Source organism: Ammospiza caudacuta, chromosome 2 (genome assembly GCF_027887145.1).
Source record: "Ammospiza caudacuta isolate bAmmCau1 chromosome 2, bAmmCau1.pri, whole genome shotgun sequence".
Classification (NCBI taxonomy): Eukaryota; Metazoa; Chordata; class Aves; order Passeriformes; family Passerellidae; genus Ammospiza; species Ammospiza caudacuta.
Genome location: NC_080594.1, coordinates 11395857 through 11413932, shown reverse-complemented (window position 1 = coordinate 11413932; position 18076 = coordinate 11395857). Strand labels below are relative to the sequence as shown.

The window sequence follows — 18076 nt, the reverse complement described above, 5'->3', positions numbered from 1 at the left end:
TCCATTCTTTCCACTTCAGTTCTTTCAGGTTTGCCTGTACCCACTTCTGTTTGCTATCCTACCCTCAAATTTACATGACTGATTCCAGATCTTGTCTCTAGCAGAGATTCTCCAGTTTAGTGAGCCAAAGCTCCAGGAATATCTGCAGTGCCAGGATGTATGTGCACATATGTCACACACATACAGGAATTCTCCATCGAAGCCTGAACAGCATTTGTCTCAACCCTAAAAAGCCCTCAGGACCTGATCTGGGACACCAGCCTGTGCTGGTACAGCTGCTGCAGGGTGCCCCAAATCCTTGGCCACACAAAGGAGATGGTATGGCTGCCCTGGATCCAGCTGTTCACACCCCCCAGTCCCACCACATCCAGCAGCAGTCTGCTCCCTGCGGCTTTCATGCACAAGCTATTCCCAGCCTTTCCCCTTCCTTTGGCTCCCTGAGGTATGTAGGCACTGTATCTTCAGGCTTTCAGCTCTTGGAAGATTTTAACTAACAGGAAATTCCCCCATTTTCCTGGATGGAAGCCAAATTTGTGTATTAGGAATGCATGCCCTTATTTCCAAGTCTCTCCTTGTTCAGCCATCTCTGCCTTGCTCTCAGGAAATGCCCAATTAAGATTATCTGGTTTATAACCTCACACAATAGCATATTCAGTAGCCGTGCCAGCACCAGTGAAGCAGAAAAGGATCTGCACTGCTATCAGCTTAGGGAGATACTGTACCCAAATTAGTTCCACGACAGTACTGTAAACTCTGATAACTTCCTACAACCAAAGCAAAAAGCTAAATTACATAAATGTTTTTTTTAACAAGGCAAATCTCATAAACTGACTAATACTGAATTACAGTAAAGATAAATTTGGGGGGGAAATTAGCCACCTTTTGATCTGTTTATTTTCTCCTCTCTGCAGCTGAAGAGGCACATGTAAACTTAAGCTTTATTCATGGCAACATCCAAATATTTGCATTTGCAGCACAACCACTTAAAAACTCAGAAGATAAAACAACCCTTTTCCATTTTCAAGCACAGATAAAGTTGTATGTTCAGGAATGAATGAGATGATCCAACCATTAGGAGGAGAAAACAGGATCTGTGGCCTCACTACACAGTTCACATTTCAATTATGTACTACATAATGAAAATGCACTAGGGGCACCAAGCTGATTAGAAGCATGGAACACTTCTCCTGTGGGGAAAGGCTAAGAGAATTGTGATTGTTCAACCTCAGACAGAGATGGCTTAGGGGTAACTTGCAGCCTTTCACCACATGACAGGAGCCTACAAGAAAAATGGAGATTATTTACAAGAGCCTGGAGCGACAGGACAAGGGGCAATGGCTTCAGACTGACACAGAGTGCATTTAGATTGTATCATCAGGAAAAACATCTTTACTGTGAGGGTGGTGAGGCACTGGAATAGGTTTTCCTGGAAGGTTGTGGGTGCCCCATCCCCAGAAGTGTTCAAGGCCAGGCTGCTGGATGGGGCTCTGCACACCCTGCTCTAGTGCAAGGTGCTGCTGCTCATGGCAGGGAGGTTGGAGACAGATGATCTTTAAGGTGCCTTCCAGCCCAAGCCATGATTCTGATTCCTGAGGGATGAATACTTTTATTAGAGACAAAAAGAAAGAAAGAAGAAAATGCAGATGCTGAGAATGGCATTTTGACTCAGGTCCTCCACACACACCCCATTTTCTTTACTTTCTAGTGCAACACTGATTTATAAGACCTATTTATTGGAGGAAAACTCAAATGACACTGTACAAATATTTTATATTAAAGACAATTCTAATGAAGCCTGAGCTGCAGAGGACCTACTAATGGCATTGCTTGCAGACAAATAGCAAATAAGCTGGTTTCCTCATATGATGCTGCTGTAATGAGAAGAACACTGAGAGCTTAGAGGAAAGTAATCCTCCATAAAGAGGCTTTAAGTTTCTGCTACAAACAAACAAACAAACAGAAACAGTTTAACATACAAAAGACAAGCATTCTAAAGACCCTCAATTACTACTGTGAATATAATTTTCTGCCACATTAATAATTTCTCCCAGGAATAGTTAAAAGGCCCACAGACACTGCTGTACATTACAGCTTCCAGCACCACAGATACATCAACCATTTCCTAAATATGCTGTTGGTCAAGTTCCAAATAGGCAAATAAAAACTAACTCCTTCCATGAAACTATTGAGCTGAAACACAGGAAAAAACATGCAGTCAGCTCCAGAAGGCTTTGCTTTTCCCAGCTTTCTCAAGATTTTTCTCCATGTATGTGCAGAATAAAAGTATTTATAAAAATATATAAAGTAGAAAGCGGTTAAATGTATACTTTTTTATTTTAAGCACTATTTTGTTAATGCAAAGACCAGGTTAAATCTCTGCACCAGCTCTAAGGTGCTCCTTAAAAGTACAACAGAATGAGGTCCCCTTGCCCAGCATCTGCTATCTGGGCTTCCTTTTGTTAAGACATGAAAAGAGAAACATCTTACATGACATTGTATCCTCTAAGAAAGTAGGTAAAGATATATTTTTACACACACTGTAATGCCAAATGCACCTCAGCTTTGGTTCAGACAAAAATCACCTGTGGAGAGCAAAGGACATGCATAAAGACAGCAGATTTTCAGTCTGGGACTGCTCTGCACAGGCTGCCAAAATCAGGCTATTACAGCAGCAGCTTGTACAAAGTGCAGCTGGACTGAGAGCAAAACTTACTTCAAGGAGCAAAAGGACACAGTGTATGGCAGGAACTTTCAGCCAACCACAGACTAGCCCAAATAAAACTTGCAGGGGGAAAAGGCTTGAGTGCACTACTTAGGTGTGTACACTCTTCTCACAAAAATTTAATTAAGGACTCTACTTAATCATAGCTTGATGTAACCTATATTGATCCTAGACAACACACAGAAAATCCTCACCAAATTTCCACGCTTTTCATGCTTAATTAGTAACTTTTCAATGAATTTCAAAGTCTGATATTAAGATTTCTACTCAACATGAGATCGTGCATTCATATAAACACTCACAATTCTAAGCCTCATTTGTGGCCAAAAAGAAAAATCTTTTTCACTCTCAGCATGTACATTTGTCCTTATTCAAACTGATAGTTAAAGATTTCGAGATCATATTTTAAGGAGAGGCTTGAGGAGTTTGGTTTGTACTCTCTGACACTAAATATAAGGCAAAACCCACCTCTGACAGTTATTTACATAAAACCACCCAGAAGTTATGAGCCAAATAATCACCTGCATGGGGAATACTCTCACAATGAGCGGGAAAACCACCTGCTCAGTTCACAGGGGAAAATTTTAAAATTAGTCTATGAACTGATTTATGATCAATGTTGCTTGATCATAAATGTTTTGAGTTATTACTGACAGCTAGCCCTAAATGAATCTCAGTGACAGGATGCTAATCAAGAAAGGATAGCAACCTTAGTACTTACTGAAAACAAAAAGGTGTCAGAAATGGAAAATTACCAAGATTTTTGTGGTCTTTTTGTTTTAAACCATAATGATTTCTCCATACCCTGCTCAGCATAACAGGGAGCTTCCCAAGAGTAATGACAGCAGCTCTGAAATTAATTAACTACACTAAAACCAATGAGATCTTCAGTTTCACTTAACTAGACACAAGTTAAACGTCAGGTTGTATTCACTGGGACCACCACAGGAAAATCTGCTTCACAAAAATTGCTTTGATTCTTACACACTCCACTAACTGTGACAGTAATTAGCAAAAATCTCTGCTCCAGTTCAATTTTGTTGAGTAATTAGTTACTGGTAGCAGTGGAAGGAGTCTTTTAAAACACCAGCACATATTAGCTGTAAACTACACATAAATTCAGGAGGATTCCTCCAAGAGCCCACCATGGACAACAGCTGGGCAGTGACACAGTACCAGTGGTTCACAGCCCATCCCACCTCAACACCAAGTGACCTGCCAAAAACATGCACAAGCCACGGCAAACTAAATCCACTGGGGTCAGTCAGAGGCAACATTATACAGATAGAAAGGAGGAGGAGGCTAGAGGATGGCAGATACACAGCAAACTGTGTGTCCATAAATACACAAACAGAACCACAGGGGCAGCAGCTGGAAGGGGCTTGTGGGGATCATCAGCACTCTGCTGAAGCAGGATAGAAACTCACATATATGAGGAAAGGCTGAGAAAACAGGGCTATTCAGGCTGAAAAGGGAAGACTTCAAGATGACCCAGTTGTGCCCTACCAGTACCTGAAGGAAGATGGAGAGAGACTCTTTACATGGGCCTGGAGTGATAGGACAAGGGAGAATGGCTTCAAACTGAGAGGAGGTTTAGATTAATATTAGGAAGAAATTCTTTACTGTCAGGGCAGCGAGGCCCTGGCACAGGTTGCCCAGAGCAGCTGTGGCTACCCCATCCCTGGAAGTGTTCAAGGCCAGACTGGATGGAGCTCTGGGAAACCTGGGATAGTGAAAGGTGTCCCTGCCCATGGCAGGGGGCTGGAACAAAATGAGCTTTGAGGTCTCTTCCAACTTAGATAATTGTGTGATATTTTTCCAAATCTTCCTGGCTACTTTCTGTTCTTAAAATTTATTTCTTAATTTTTATCTTCAGTTCACATATATTTACCATCATGCATAAACATCCCATTTTACAGTGTCTGACCAGGCAGCACCACCAAGACTTAAGCTTTCTCCTCACAGGAAACATTATTGCCCTAGGGTATAATTTTACTGTAGCCACTATTAAAAATGTTCAGTCTTGTCTTTCTGGTCTAAAACAACACTTTCATAAGATCCACATTTTTACACTTTGAGATATTTTCCTTTGCATCCCAATCACAGTTTAACCATCATACCACAGACAAGCTCCTCTGGTTCATGTTTGATGCTATTCACAGTCCTTTTACAGGCCTAACTTTCAAGTGGAAAAGGCAGTCCCACTAGCCCCTTCAAACACTCAGCATATTCATTTTTCTCCAAACAGACATCATGATAGCCTCACCCTGCTCTGCACAACACCAAAGAGCTCCCAAGGAAACACCAAGCCAGCCCCTCACTGTCACTCTGCTGTTACGATAACAAGGGCTACTATTCCAGGAACAAACAAACCAACTCTGGAAATTCCAAGTATCCTCAGATCAGTGGGATCCCAGGCCCTGCAATACAAACAATAACACTCACAGGGACTGTCAGACCACAAGCTGCTTCCCAGGAGTCAGCTGTTCTTCCCAGGCTGTAGCTCCTGCCAGTGCTGGCCAGCCCAGGCTGGTGTTGCCAGATGCCACTTATTCCTAGGAGCCAGCACCACCAGATGCCACTCATCCCTAGGAGCCAGCACCACCACTCATCCAAACCTCTGGCAAGCCAGGCCAGGGTCCCAATAACCCATCAGAGAGTCACTCTCTGCATACACTGATTTTCTGCCATCTTAGTGAGAGCCATGGCTGGGACAAGGGAGGGGATAAGACAGAGATTGCATCAATTTCCACACAGTTCAACTGTTGTGGAGCCTTAAAAGAATGAGTTGTTTCTCTGCCATTATTTTAATCCTGTTTTTATCTAGTGAGAGCAACTGATGGGGGGAAAAGCCTCCTGCAGTCCCCATCCCACTTAGGCACATAGCAGAAAACTTACATCAATGGAAGATGAATTAAAAATCTCACAGTGACAGAGATGTGGTGCTCCTGGTGTACACTTCTCACAAATGAACATGCACAATCAGACCTGCTCCTGCATGGGCTGAAATGCCATCCACTGTTCTCCACTCCCTGCTTTAGGTGTGCACATCCAGAAGGATTTCATTTACTGCAGCTGTTAATGGCACAAAGATCAAAGCTTCCACTGCACCTCAAACAACTCTGCTACATGCCCTAGGTAAGTGATACCAGGAAGATTTCACCATTTTTCCACACAAAATTCAGCATAGTACAGCAGAGAAATCGTAAATAAAATTTAAATTGCACTTTTTCACAGAGAGGTCTGTATTACAAAGAGTCGACTGTATTCAGCAGAAGGGACACATTTGGGGAAAGAGTTCAGCTGACTGTTTTGAATAGGAAGGGAAAAAACCAACAATCAAACTTAACAGAAAGCCTTTCAATAAATGTCTTCCATTGAATTCAATTAAAAAAAATAGTAAAATGATTTCCTACAGAAACAAGCCTTGTAATCACAGAGTGGGCATGTACCCAGGCATGTCTACCCTCCTACCTCTCCAGCTCAAGGTCACCTCCAGCAACTTGGCCCAGCCTCAGGGATCCCCAAAAGCCTCAGCAGCACCCCCAGGCTTCTTGGGGTGCCAGCCAGCATGTAGCTCCTGATCACACTGCCTGCTCTTGCCCACATCCTGCGCCACAAGAAGTTAGAGGAGACAACACAGAGGGCTTGGGAAGAAGAACAGAGGGGAAGCACCTCCACTCCACTGCAGTGAGGTCTGCCAGAGGTGAACTCATCCCACTGCCTCAGCTGGTCACACCTCCCAACTGTTGTGCATTCTAGGACAAAATTACACCAGGAAATTCACACAGCCCTATTTGCAGCATTCAGTAAAATTATTTGATGGTTTATCCTGCCCTCCACTAACCACCTACAAAGAAATCAAGTGAAGAGACATGTTTTCAGCTGGGGAGGGGCACGTGGGCATGGACAGACACAAGGCACAACTCTGCACAAGAATGAGCCTACAGATAACATTAGGCCACATAAAATCTGGGGCAGGGTTTAACAGGTTGCCTGGAAGGTGACAGGCTTCTGACAGCAGTTCCAGCTTCTGGGGAGAGACAAGACAGCCTTTCCTTGCTGAGTCGAGCACCAGGCAGGCACTGACACGTGCTGTGTCCCTGTGGAAAGGCCACTGCCACACCACAGTGTGAAGGACAGCCAGCAGCTTTCACTTGCATTGGGTAATAACCTCCATGGATGCAGGGGATGTTAGAATTGAAATGAACCTCAATCACAACAAAGACACTGCAGTATTCAAAGGTGTGGTGAGATTTATACCAGGGATCAGCATGTAATTTTACTACCTCACAATTAAAGAAATAGTAAATTCAGCATTGAATAAATAAGAAAGAATAAATTCTTTATTACTAAAGAAATAGTAAATTCAGCATTGCACTCCACAGAGGGCAAATGAAATTTTCTAGGCCATTTTCTTTCAGGGAGAAAGAAAGACATTGCTTAAAGTTTGGGGGGCACTTTTTAATGGATCTTATATTGAAGTACACATTTGCTTTACCTCCCACAGAAGCTGAAGGTGCTACATTCAAATACATTTGGACACGGTCTCAAGAAATCTATAACCACCTTGGTTTGTCAGCACTGTTTGCTGTAATTTAGCCCTCCCAGTGTCAGTGGTGTCATATCAAAAATTACTTTCTGCCATCACCACACACCTACCTGAAGCTTCAGAAGCTGACTTGAATAAAAGGGGTACAAAATACTCCCATAAAGAGTTCACATTTTTGGAAAAATTACTTGAAACAAAAATTTCAATTCTGTGCTGACTTTTTAGCAGCAGCATTACGCCAATCCATTCTCCATCAAATGACAGAGATGATAAACTCTGACGGTAAAATCTTCAATCCTTTTCTGTTCAGTTAGGTCACAAAGCACTCAGTACCTTCTTCCCTGGCCTCCAACAACTCAGCAGAGCCTGTGCACTGCACACACCCTCCACTCAGCACCAGCAGGGTGGCACATTTACCAATCACCTTAAAATCAGCCCCAGGAAAAGCTTCAAGGCAACACAGCAACTTAGCAAGAGCTGGAACTGGACAATGAGGAAATCTGTCTGTCTTCACCATCAATAGAGCTTACCCTGTAGACCTGCAGGCTGTACCAGAAAAGCATCCCAGGCAGCTTCAGGTGAGGGGACAACTGTGTGGTCCAGACAGGGCTGTCACAAAAGATATTCTGTGGCTTTCAGCACTAAGTCCCATAAAACACATTCAAGACCAGAGAGAACTTTTAAAAGTTGCCAGTAAGCTGTCAGTTATTTTTTAATTTCCAAACCAGTAATGGGATGCAGACAGAGAAGATTTAATTCTAGTACCCCATTAAAAAAATGTTATAACCTTAGATGCTAGAATTAAATAAAACTTGTGAATTACTACCATCAAATCATTAAAAGATTCTAAAGTAACAAAACTTTAGAATTTCCCACAGTAGTGGGAAATTCTCTAAATGAAAAAAAAAACAACAAAAAAACAAAAAACAACAAAAACCTCAAACAAGTGGGAAATTTCATAAGAGATACAAGTAGAATTTGAATAAAAGTACCTGACAGACAGGAAAATAGGTAATAGCAAGAAGGGAAATCCCTGTGCAAGCCATTTCTAAAGCTATTTAGCTTTTTAAAAAAATCATATTTACAAGTTTAAAAATGTTCTGATATATTTTCCCACAGTTCTACATCAAAACAAAGCAAAAGTTAAAACCTGCAAACCTGCAAAGTATAAAAACCTGCAAAGTTTCTCAGTCATAACCTAAGATTTCTGGGATATAATATAGTATTCAGTCCTCTAACCAGGCCATTCATAACTATACAGTGTAAAGTTTTAGGGGGAAAAAAGATAAGTACTTTTGCAGCAACTGTGGTTCCAGAAGAAATTTCTGTTTCAAAGTAACTAACTTTCAGAAGAACAAAACAAAACCAAAACCAAAAGGGAAGTGGAGTAGGAGTCTGTTCCTGCCACCTCCTCTTCTGAAGAGGACGAAGAACACCATGTGCCAATGCACACCCAGTCTTTTCCAGATGCTTACTTTAAAGCACTCTCATAGCACACATCTGAATGCAAATTAATATTATTTTCAACCTCCATGTGACACTCTTCTTTTTTTTCCAGCTTAAACCCAGTAGAAACACAGCTAAATTCAACTTTTCAAAGTGGCTTTATGTTTTAATGGAAATTTGAAAATCAGAAAGTGTAATTTTTGGTTTGCAAATAGGATAGAAATTTCAAGCACAGGTATCTGACTTTCCTTGGAGTCACACAGTTATCACATAAACCATGTGTGACCTCAAGCCTACCATTTACTATTCAACAAAAGTAAAAACTGGCAGGAAATACAGCTGGATAAATCACAATCCAAAAGTTTTACACTTCAGACTCAGACCCTAATTTTAAGTGAACATCCTCTTCTAAAGTGAGCCCTCTGGAGTTTGGGGTACAACACCAGGGAAATGATGACAATTGGCAGGATGAAGCCACAGGGGGATAGAATGCCATCATATCATGTGCTTTTATTTCCACAAATTCTATGTATACAATATACAAGGGTCAATTAGATTTAAATAGCTCCAGACCATGCCTTGCAAACACTAATGCCTCTCTGACAAACTTTTATTAAATACATTGTTCTGTCTACCTCTGCTTGCTGTAAAGCTGAAAATACGCTTTCACCTGATGGCTAAAAAGGCTGCAGTCAAGGATATTTTAAACACAATCTCCATTTTCTTGGCATCTAGACTTTGATAAGCTAGACTGTTCCCAATTAGATGACAACAGAAACATTTTAAAATAAATACTGTGCAGAGTATAATTTTTTAAGTCAGAATCCACCAGGTAAAATAATTCAAAAACCAGCTATAAACAAAAGCATCAAGTCAAAGCTGGGCACCTCAGAATAAAACTTGTTCAAATTTGCATACCAATATTTCTTTAAATGACTTTAAAAAAAAGAGTGGTTTACATACACAAATCTGTGTCAGGTAATGTTTTCAAAGTTAACCTAGTTGCATTCCAGCCTTTAAGCTGTTCCACATCACATGTCCTTTGGACTCCACCCCTCCAACACCCTTAGAAGGAGAGATACTTTTAAACTGTGGATACTCAGTGGCGTTACTGCTCACAACAATGCTGCCCCTGTGGAAGTCTCATCACCAGGTAACACCAGATTTCAGGGAAACTCTCATGCTGATGCCTTTCAACATGCTCCTGAATTTCATCCTTTATGGCAAAGAAAAGCCAATGACCTTTACAAAACAATGAAAACCACAAAACCCAGCAGAAAAAAAAATAAATCAGGGCCTTCTTAAATTGCAAAGTCTAGTTTGAATAGATTATTTTCATTGTGATTTTCAAATGCTTAGAATGAATGGTGCTACTAAATACATGGGAAAGCCACCCCATAATTAAACAAAGGAAAACTCAGAAAGCCTGTCACCAACTGAAGTCATCAAAGTGTCCAGCTCATGATATTTTGTGTCAATCTGTCCTTTACACCATCTTGAAACACAGTTCTTCCTTTACAGCATTTCCCAGTAATCTCAACATTTTGAGTCAATGTTGCTTAACATTTCGCTCAGCTTAAAGCCCAAACCCTCAGATTCTGCACAACACCCCCAGGAAAACTCCTGTGTAGCTCAGTATGCTAAAACCAGTCCTCTGCCAGAAGCTAGAGCCCTGTGAGTGTCAGCAGGAGTCAGCACACCCCCACAGCCACTCCAGAACACAGACTGGGGTACCACCCTCAAATACTGAGGCAGGGAGGTGTAACCCTCTGCAGCCAGGAGGTGCTTGATCCACTTCAGAAAAATGGGGTGTAACACACAAAGGTGCTATGGACAGGATCATTCAAAAAGAAGTTTCATGAAAATTTCCCACTAGTGGTCTGTGGAGCTCTTAGTCAATTGCAAGTTTTGAACTCCTACAGAAATTTATCAATGAAAAACTGCAAACCCTGCAATACAATGAGAGAGAGCAAACAGCAAATTTGGAAGAAAGCAACATTTTAGATTTACCATTTTACCACAGCACACACTACAGCTGCTCCAAATTTTACCTGCAAGCTTGGCTGAGGTGTGCAGGCACAGTTCAGCTTATGATAACATCTATATTCAGCACAGTATTAATGTAAAGTAACATGGAAAAATCCAACACGTGCTGTTCAGGACACACTGTGTTGCCAAGGAAGAGTTACAAGTGCTCACAAAAAACAGCAAGAGACGGCATTCCTCAGCCTGAGGAAACAGGAAAAAGTATTTCCTTTTGCTTGGCACAAAGCCTGAGTTTGTACCTTTACTTGGCACAAAGCCTGAGTTTGTACTATCATGCAAGGTAAGCTCTGCAGGAAGGCATCTCACAACCTCGACTTTCCTTCAGCCCCACAGCTTAGCATTCTCTTTTTTTTCTCTTTTCCCTTTTTAAATAATAAAAGGAATAAGCTTATAGAAAGCTTTTAACTTGAATGGTTTTGCAAGCAGCTAACTTCTGTGATTCACAGTATCAGCTTTTCTCTATTAATTACGCTTGACCAGCCATTAACCAGAACACTGAACATATCACAGTCCCAAAGGGAATGGAGGGAGCTTTTATCCCATCTATCTCACACTCAGCTCCCTGGCAGAAATCACACCTGAGTGACATTAGAGTCACTTGACTACTGAAACTGAATTTTCACTCCAGTCAAATATTTTCCACTCATGGCAGATGTTGACTTCTTTAGCAGCACCCCAACTGATAAAGTGTAGCCATCAGCTAAGAAAAGCCATCTTTATTTCATTATGTGAAAAGAAGACTGAACTCTACCCTGAACTCACAAAATCCTTTTGAAATACATTGTCACAACAGCCTCTCCTACCTTACTCACCTAATACTCTTAACTTGTGATTTGGATAGTAATGTTACACTGCTCCCCCAGGCCCCTGCTGAGAACCTGAATGCTTTCAATTTAAAGGTGTCCATTTGCTGACTGAAGACCATCACATTGGCAACTTAGTCACTAGGGCCTGATGGGCAAGTGTAGTAACAGAGCCAGCTAAAAAAAACCCAAGCAAACAAATGAAAACAAACAAACAAAACAAAACAATCAAAAAACAAACAAACAAACAACTCCCAAACACCTATACACACACAACCCTTCACTGTGACTGAGGCAATCTCCACCCACTTTTAAATAATCACAGTGACTCTCACAAGAGAACCAGAAAGTGAAAGCCATCAGGATACTTTCATTTCCCAGAAAATCTGCTCCCACACCTCTGGCTTTTCTACTCAGAGAAAGTAGAAAAGACTTCTCTCTTTCAGTCAGGTCCCAGCAACTCACACACACACATCTCCCTCAGCTTTTTAAGAGTTCTGTTCTCTAAAAAGAACAGAAAATCAATTAAAAAAAAACCAAAAACACAACCAACTAAACAAAACTGAAAATTCGGGCCTTTAAAGGAATTTATTCCTACATGAATACATGTGACTGAAGACACAGCTCTTAAGCTTTTTGTTTACTTTTTATGCTGTGGAATACCAGGAATGTCACATTTGACTCTTGACCAGCTGGGAATTGAAAATCAGTACCTCCACTGGAGAAAGTGAAGAACAATATTATTTTAATACATCTTTAGGCACCTCTGGGCACGTCAATAATCCCCCTGTCAGTGGCACTGCCAGCAATGGCTGTAAGGGGGTGACTGATGCAGCTCCTCAGACAACTCCTGGCACAGCTGAGTGTCAGAGACCTCTCTGGTGGTTCTGCAAAGATCAGGGCCCAGCCTGAAAAGGCATTCTCCAAGTCCTCTGGGGCCTCAGGCTGATTTACCAACCTGGCCACTCAGTCCCCAGCACCTGTGACATCCCTCATCCTCACCATTCACATCACTGGAGCTACAGAGCCAGCTTCTCAGGGACTGAAAAACTGGGCTGCCAACTCCTGGATGGGTCCTTCAGCAGGGAAGTAGAGAAGATTTAGCCAGAAGCAGAAGAGAAATTCCATCTTTTGTTCTACCTTTCATTCCCCTTCAGTTACTCAAGTCTACGGACACCAGCTAAACTCACAGAATTAAGGAGATGCCAGCCACAAATATCTTCTTAGGCACAAGAGTGTAAGAAAGGCAACTGTTCAATTACCCTTCCACTTTTCTTTATGAAGCACTTTTTAAAGTGTTAAATACTTTTCTATTTTAAGACATGGGTAATTTGTTTTTTTTGACCTTTTCATAGAAGCTGATGGGTTTTACTACCTTTTGTAGCTGCTGCTCATAGTAGCTGTGAATACAGAGTTATCCTAAAAATATTGAGGGGAGGGGGGAATGTGTGTTAAGGATTTATTACAGATATTTTAAAATAATACTACCAAAGCTTACCAGGAAAATCTATAAACTTTCATATTCTGAAGCAGTATTTTCCTTTCAAGGTGTGGACCAAAAATATTTAAAGACATTATTTCAGACAAATTCTAATGCTAGTACTATACTTGTAAACTCCTGCAAACACAGCCAAAATCATTACTGAATTTCTGTGAAAGGTTTTCTGAAAGCAAAAAGTTTTAACCTGATGTTAAAGGTTTCATAAAGGTGCTGATTCATAGCATATATCAATAAACACAACCCTCCAAGATTCAGCAAGCTTGCATAGATACTAAACAAAAAAAAGACCAAAAAAACTCCAAAACTAACCACATACACACCTCCACCCATTCCCAACAAAATCCATCAAAACAGTCACCAAACCAGAAGGCATTCAGCAGACCAGTTTGACAAGGGCTTCCAAAATTACTTTAAATGACTGGCCTTTGCACCTTGCTCTAGCTTTCAGAAATACCAATAGGAATCTGTGTCAAAGGTGTAACTACAAGTATTACAAAGTTTTTTGATATGAGCTTCTTAAATACAGAACAAGATGCATATATTTAACAGCATAACTCTGCAGTTCTTGAAGTAATGTTTGCAAATTACTCAGTAGTTGGTGCAAATACTTTCAGTAAACCAGTGTTGTTATTCTGCTCATTCTGGACAAAGAGGTACTAAAGCTCTGGGTACCAGCACTTGGGGCTGTAACACCCCACATTCAAGCCCTCCAAGCTTGGCTGTCACACAGTCCAAACACAGACAGCTTCCCATTCATGGGGAAATGCAGAAATCATCCTCATTCTGTGACCCAGGGACCATTTCTCAGGTGCAGAGGGACATTGTTCACAGGTAAGAGTGACTTGGGCCTTGTGATGAGAGAGGGAACCTGCAGCCTCTTGGATCCACCAGGCAACTCTGAACTCAGGTTTTAAAGATTTGAGGTTTTAAAGGTTTGAATTTTAAACCTTGGAAGGTTGCCACCTATTAAGATGGGAAAAAAAAAAAAAAAAGAAAAAAGAGTACAGAGCTCCCAAGATATCTTCCTCGTGTACCAGGTGCTCAGTAGATACTTTGCAATCACTTCCTGCCATTTAGGACTGCATCATGTCAATTGGTGGAGACAGATGACTCTCTCATCATCTGCATGAAGCAGCTATTGCTATTGCTCTTAGGAAAAAAAACCAAAACAACTCAGTGCCATACTATTAGCTAAATCTTTAAATAATAAGTACATCAATAACATGGGACAAGCACAACAGAAGCAAACACAAGCTAGCACAATTTTCACTTTTTTACCCCGAGAATTTATTATCAGACCTTGCTTTAAGGCAGGTATTATTTCAAGTGGTAAATATTCTTAAAAGTTTGTGCTTCTTTTAGAAAAAGAAAAATGAGCTGAGCTGACATAGCCCTATTCTACTATTATTCTACTATTCCTGAGACTACACTGCCAATGCACTGCTGAATCACAGGTCTGAAATAACAGAGGGTGTGGGAAAGCAAAGGACAGATAAAACAGCCTTTAAATCCATGTATCAACCAAATGTCAGGCTCTCTCCAGAAGCAGCAGAACTTGATAACACACATTGCTGAGAGGCCAGCTAAGTGCCACCAATTAAAAGCCAGCTTCTTCAATCTGCCATTCCGAGATGACCATCACAGTAATTATCTGAGCTGAGACAATGCGGAAACACGTTTAACCTCCCCACATCACAACTTCCAGTTAGCAGGAAAATCACATTCACCCAGACTGTGTAGGGGACACTGGCCAAGGGAAAGATCTGCACAGCACATGGGGCAGCTTGGGAAGATCTTCCTCCAGGAAGAAAATTGAGGTACACAGCCATCAGCCATGTAGGGCTGCCTGGAGTACGGGAAACCCTGCAACACTCGTGCCTTATTTCCTCAGCAGCAAAATGTCTGACCAAAAAAAAAAAAAGATTGGACAGGACAGAAATACAGATTGGACAAAACAAGAAGCAACTTTTTTTTTTTAAATTCTCTCATTGTTTACCTTTATTCACATGCTTTAGTCTTACTGTAAACAGTACCTATAACCTTCACCACCGAGCAATGTCAGAGAAGCACACAAGGGCCGTGAGCAACAAGAATAATTTGATTAATTATTTGCTTCAGGACATAATTTACAAGTTTTAACTAATGGTCAAGATGACCAGTAGAGATGAAAGAAAAAACTTCTTTTGACCTGACGCAGCTGCTTTAACTACACAATAAACTAAAGATAGCTTCAGTGGGAAGCAGGCTGTTTGTAGTTAGAGCATTTATTAATACAAACCTACATCTCCAAGTGCTGCTGAAGTTTGACACACACTTCCTGTATGGCAGTAAGAAAACATCTGATGAACAATGTTGGGAACCACGGCTCCAAATAAGGTATGCTGATGACTCAGGCATCTCTTGTAAACCCAATGTATTTCTGCTTGTATGTGGTTTCTTCACGCTAACAGAAAACAATTGTAACCAACTTTGAGGTCTCCAGAACAAACTCCCTTATTTGTGGACATTGGGTTTTTCCTCTTTTGAGGGAAAATAGTAAGTTATTGCTGTAGTAGCCTCTCCACCTTTCGTCCATCCATCAGGCCACTGCACCTTCACCATTTGCCTTCTTACATGCAAATAATCAATGTTAAAGTTTGTAATCCAATTAGCTAGCCAGTCTCACTAACAATGAGATACTCACTTTGGAGTCATATAAAGCTTTTTTACAAAGATTTGCCTTTCCCTCACTCTCTAAATGCATGCAATTAGGGATAAAACAGGTTAAAAGCAATTGCAGATAATAAAATAATCAGACGATTCAACAATATAATAATAAAAAATCCCTTCCATGAAAAAAACCTTGATATTTTATTCAGTTTCTCTAGACACTTAAAAAAGTGGCCAACACCCACAGATGCTGATTACAACTTCAGAATTATTACTAGCTGTATTTTTTATTGCAGCATGGATTACCTGGCATATACCACAATCAATCCTCAACCTCCTTTTGGATTTGAGGCTCAAGTGAAACTGAACTACTGACCCACAAGCAGTAGTTTAGCTGAAAACTAAGGATCCTTCTAGCGCAACTGAAGACCAACATTACTCCTTCAGGATTATTGTCAGAAAGCACAAATAGGCAGCACTGATCTGGGTCCAGAAAGCACTATGCAACTGACGTGATAATTATGATATATTAACTAAACACTGACAAGAGATTTTGGAAAAGATAAACTTGCTCACAGAAGCTGTCAGATGCACAGCAGCAACATCAGTTTTCAAACACAGCAGGCACATGTAGCAGCAAACCTGCTACACTAACCTGCGAGCACACCCCAACTGAAAACAGTGAGAGAGGAACAAAATCGGAGCGCTCAGCCCTTGCCTTCCTGCTGAAGCCGCCAAAATCACTGCTAACTACTTCCAACTATGAGAGCAGCCCTCGGCCAGACACGCCCTCCCTCATAAAAAAAGGCTTCTTAAATGCGAGCTGTACCACTTTAACCAATTATACCCTAATCAGCACATTCCCACTGTCCACTCTTAGGGCTGCAGCCATTTAACTTCCACCCCGACTACACCAAAGCACATCCACCTTTATCATCCTGTGAAGGCAGTACGTGCCATTAAAACACTAATAAATATCAGGGAAAAGGCAACAGTCATACCACTAACCGCAAGAGTTGCGTTAACCTACAAATTACCTTTAAAACATGTTATTTTAAAAGCGTTGCAATTTAATTTTAGACATTTCTCACGATAGTTCAGTTCAAGGGAAGGAAAGCTTTAGAGGGTATCCTTTTTTTTATTCTTTTGACAGAGAAACATTCTCCGCCGAGTCCTGGCGCGCAGTAAAAGGCTGGGAAGCGCCGTCATTCCCCTAACCCCGTTCCATGATGCACGTTACCACGAGTCCCCAAACCCGGCACTTTTTCACTCCAGCAGGAGCGCGTCACTCGCTGGAAATAGCGTTCACCTTTGGCAGGCGCGGATGCCGGCGCTGCAGGGTCACGCCGGGCATGTGCAGCATCTCCCCCGGGCCCGCGGGGGGCTCGGCCGGCACCCCGCGCTCTCGCTGCCCAGCCCCGCTCCCGCCGCGCTGCCCGGCAGCCTGCGAGCGCAACAGGCCCGCCCGGGGCCGCGGGCAGCGCGCCGGGGCTCCCCCGAGGGCAGCGCCCAGCCCGGGGCCGGCATGACCCGCGGCCGGGCCGGCAGCGGCCCCCGCTGCGGCTCCGCGGCTGCCGGAGCGGCGGGGCCCAGGCGAGGCCGCGGCACGGGGAAGGCCCGGCAGAAGCTCGGCACGGGCAGGAACGGCGGGAGCCGGAGCGGGCGCGGCCAGGCCCGGGCGCGGCGGGGACGCGGAGCCGCTCCAGGCCGGGCCCCGCCGGAGACTCACCTTGGCGGCGCCGCCGGGCTGCAGCACGTTCTGCTCCACCGTCATGGCCCCCGCGCGGCTCCCGGCGGCGCCCCGGGCTCGGCGGGTGGCGGCGGCGCCGTGCGGCGGCAGCTGGGCCGGGCCCGCGCTGGGGGAGGCGGGGCGGGAGGGGGAGCCCGAGTCACCGCCCGGCGGGGGGGGCAGCGCAGCCCCGCTCCGGCCCCGCCGCCACTCCCGGAGCGCCGAGCGCCGCCCTCGGCCCGGCTGCGGCTCCCGGCGGCGCCGCCCCGCGCACCTGCCCCGGGCGCAGCCCCCGCCCGGCCCCTTCCCCGCCCTGTCACACCGCCCGCCTCCATCTTGGGAGCGCCCGGCGGCCGCGGGCTCGGCGGGGCCGCCCCGCTCCTCCCTCGGGAAGGGCTCCGCGTCCTTCGCCCGCCGCAGGGGCGGCCCCGCCGCGTCCTTGCCCGGGGAAGGCAAAGTTCGCTCCGCTGCGGGGGAAGCGAGGGCAGCTCGGACCGGTGCCGCTTTCCAGGGGATCGCCAGGGAATTTCTGCTTCCAGCGTTGTCGCTGGTCGTAGCGACAACAAACCGAATCGCCACATGAATCACAGAATCACAGCATGGTTCGGGTTGGAAAGGGACCTCCGGA

At 43.5% G+C, this 18076-nt stretch overlaps 1 protein-coding gene across 2 annotated transcripts in view; it reads right to left on the bottom strand.

The window, feature by feature from the left end:
• Positions 1-17597, bottom strand: part of USP25 (ubiquitin specific peptidase 25) — an 87571-nt gene extending 69974 nt beyond the window's left edge. Inside the window, exon 1 of one of the 2 annotated variants that reach the window (XM_058800480.1) lies at positions 17449-17597. In XM_058800480.1, coding sequence (XP_058656463.1) covers positions 17449-17493 — 45 coding nt within the window. In that variant the 5' untranslated portion in view covers positions 17494-17597. The remainder of the gene's footprint in view (positions 1-17448) is intronic. The other variant, XM_058800481.1, reaches the window with a different exon arrangement.
• Positions 17598-18076: the final 479 nt, after the last annotated feature.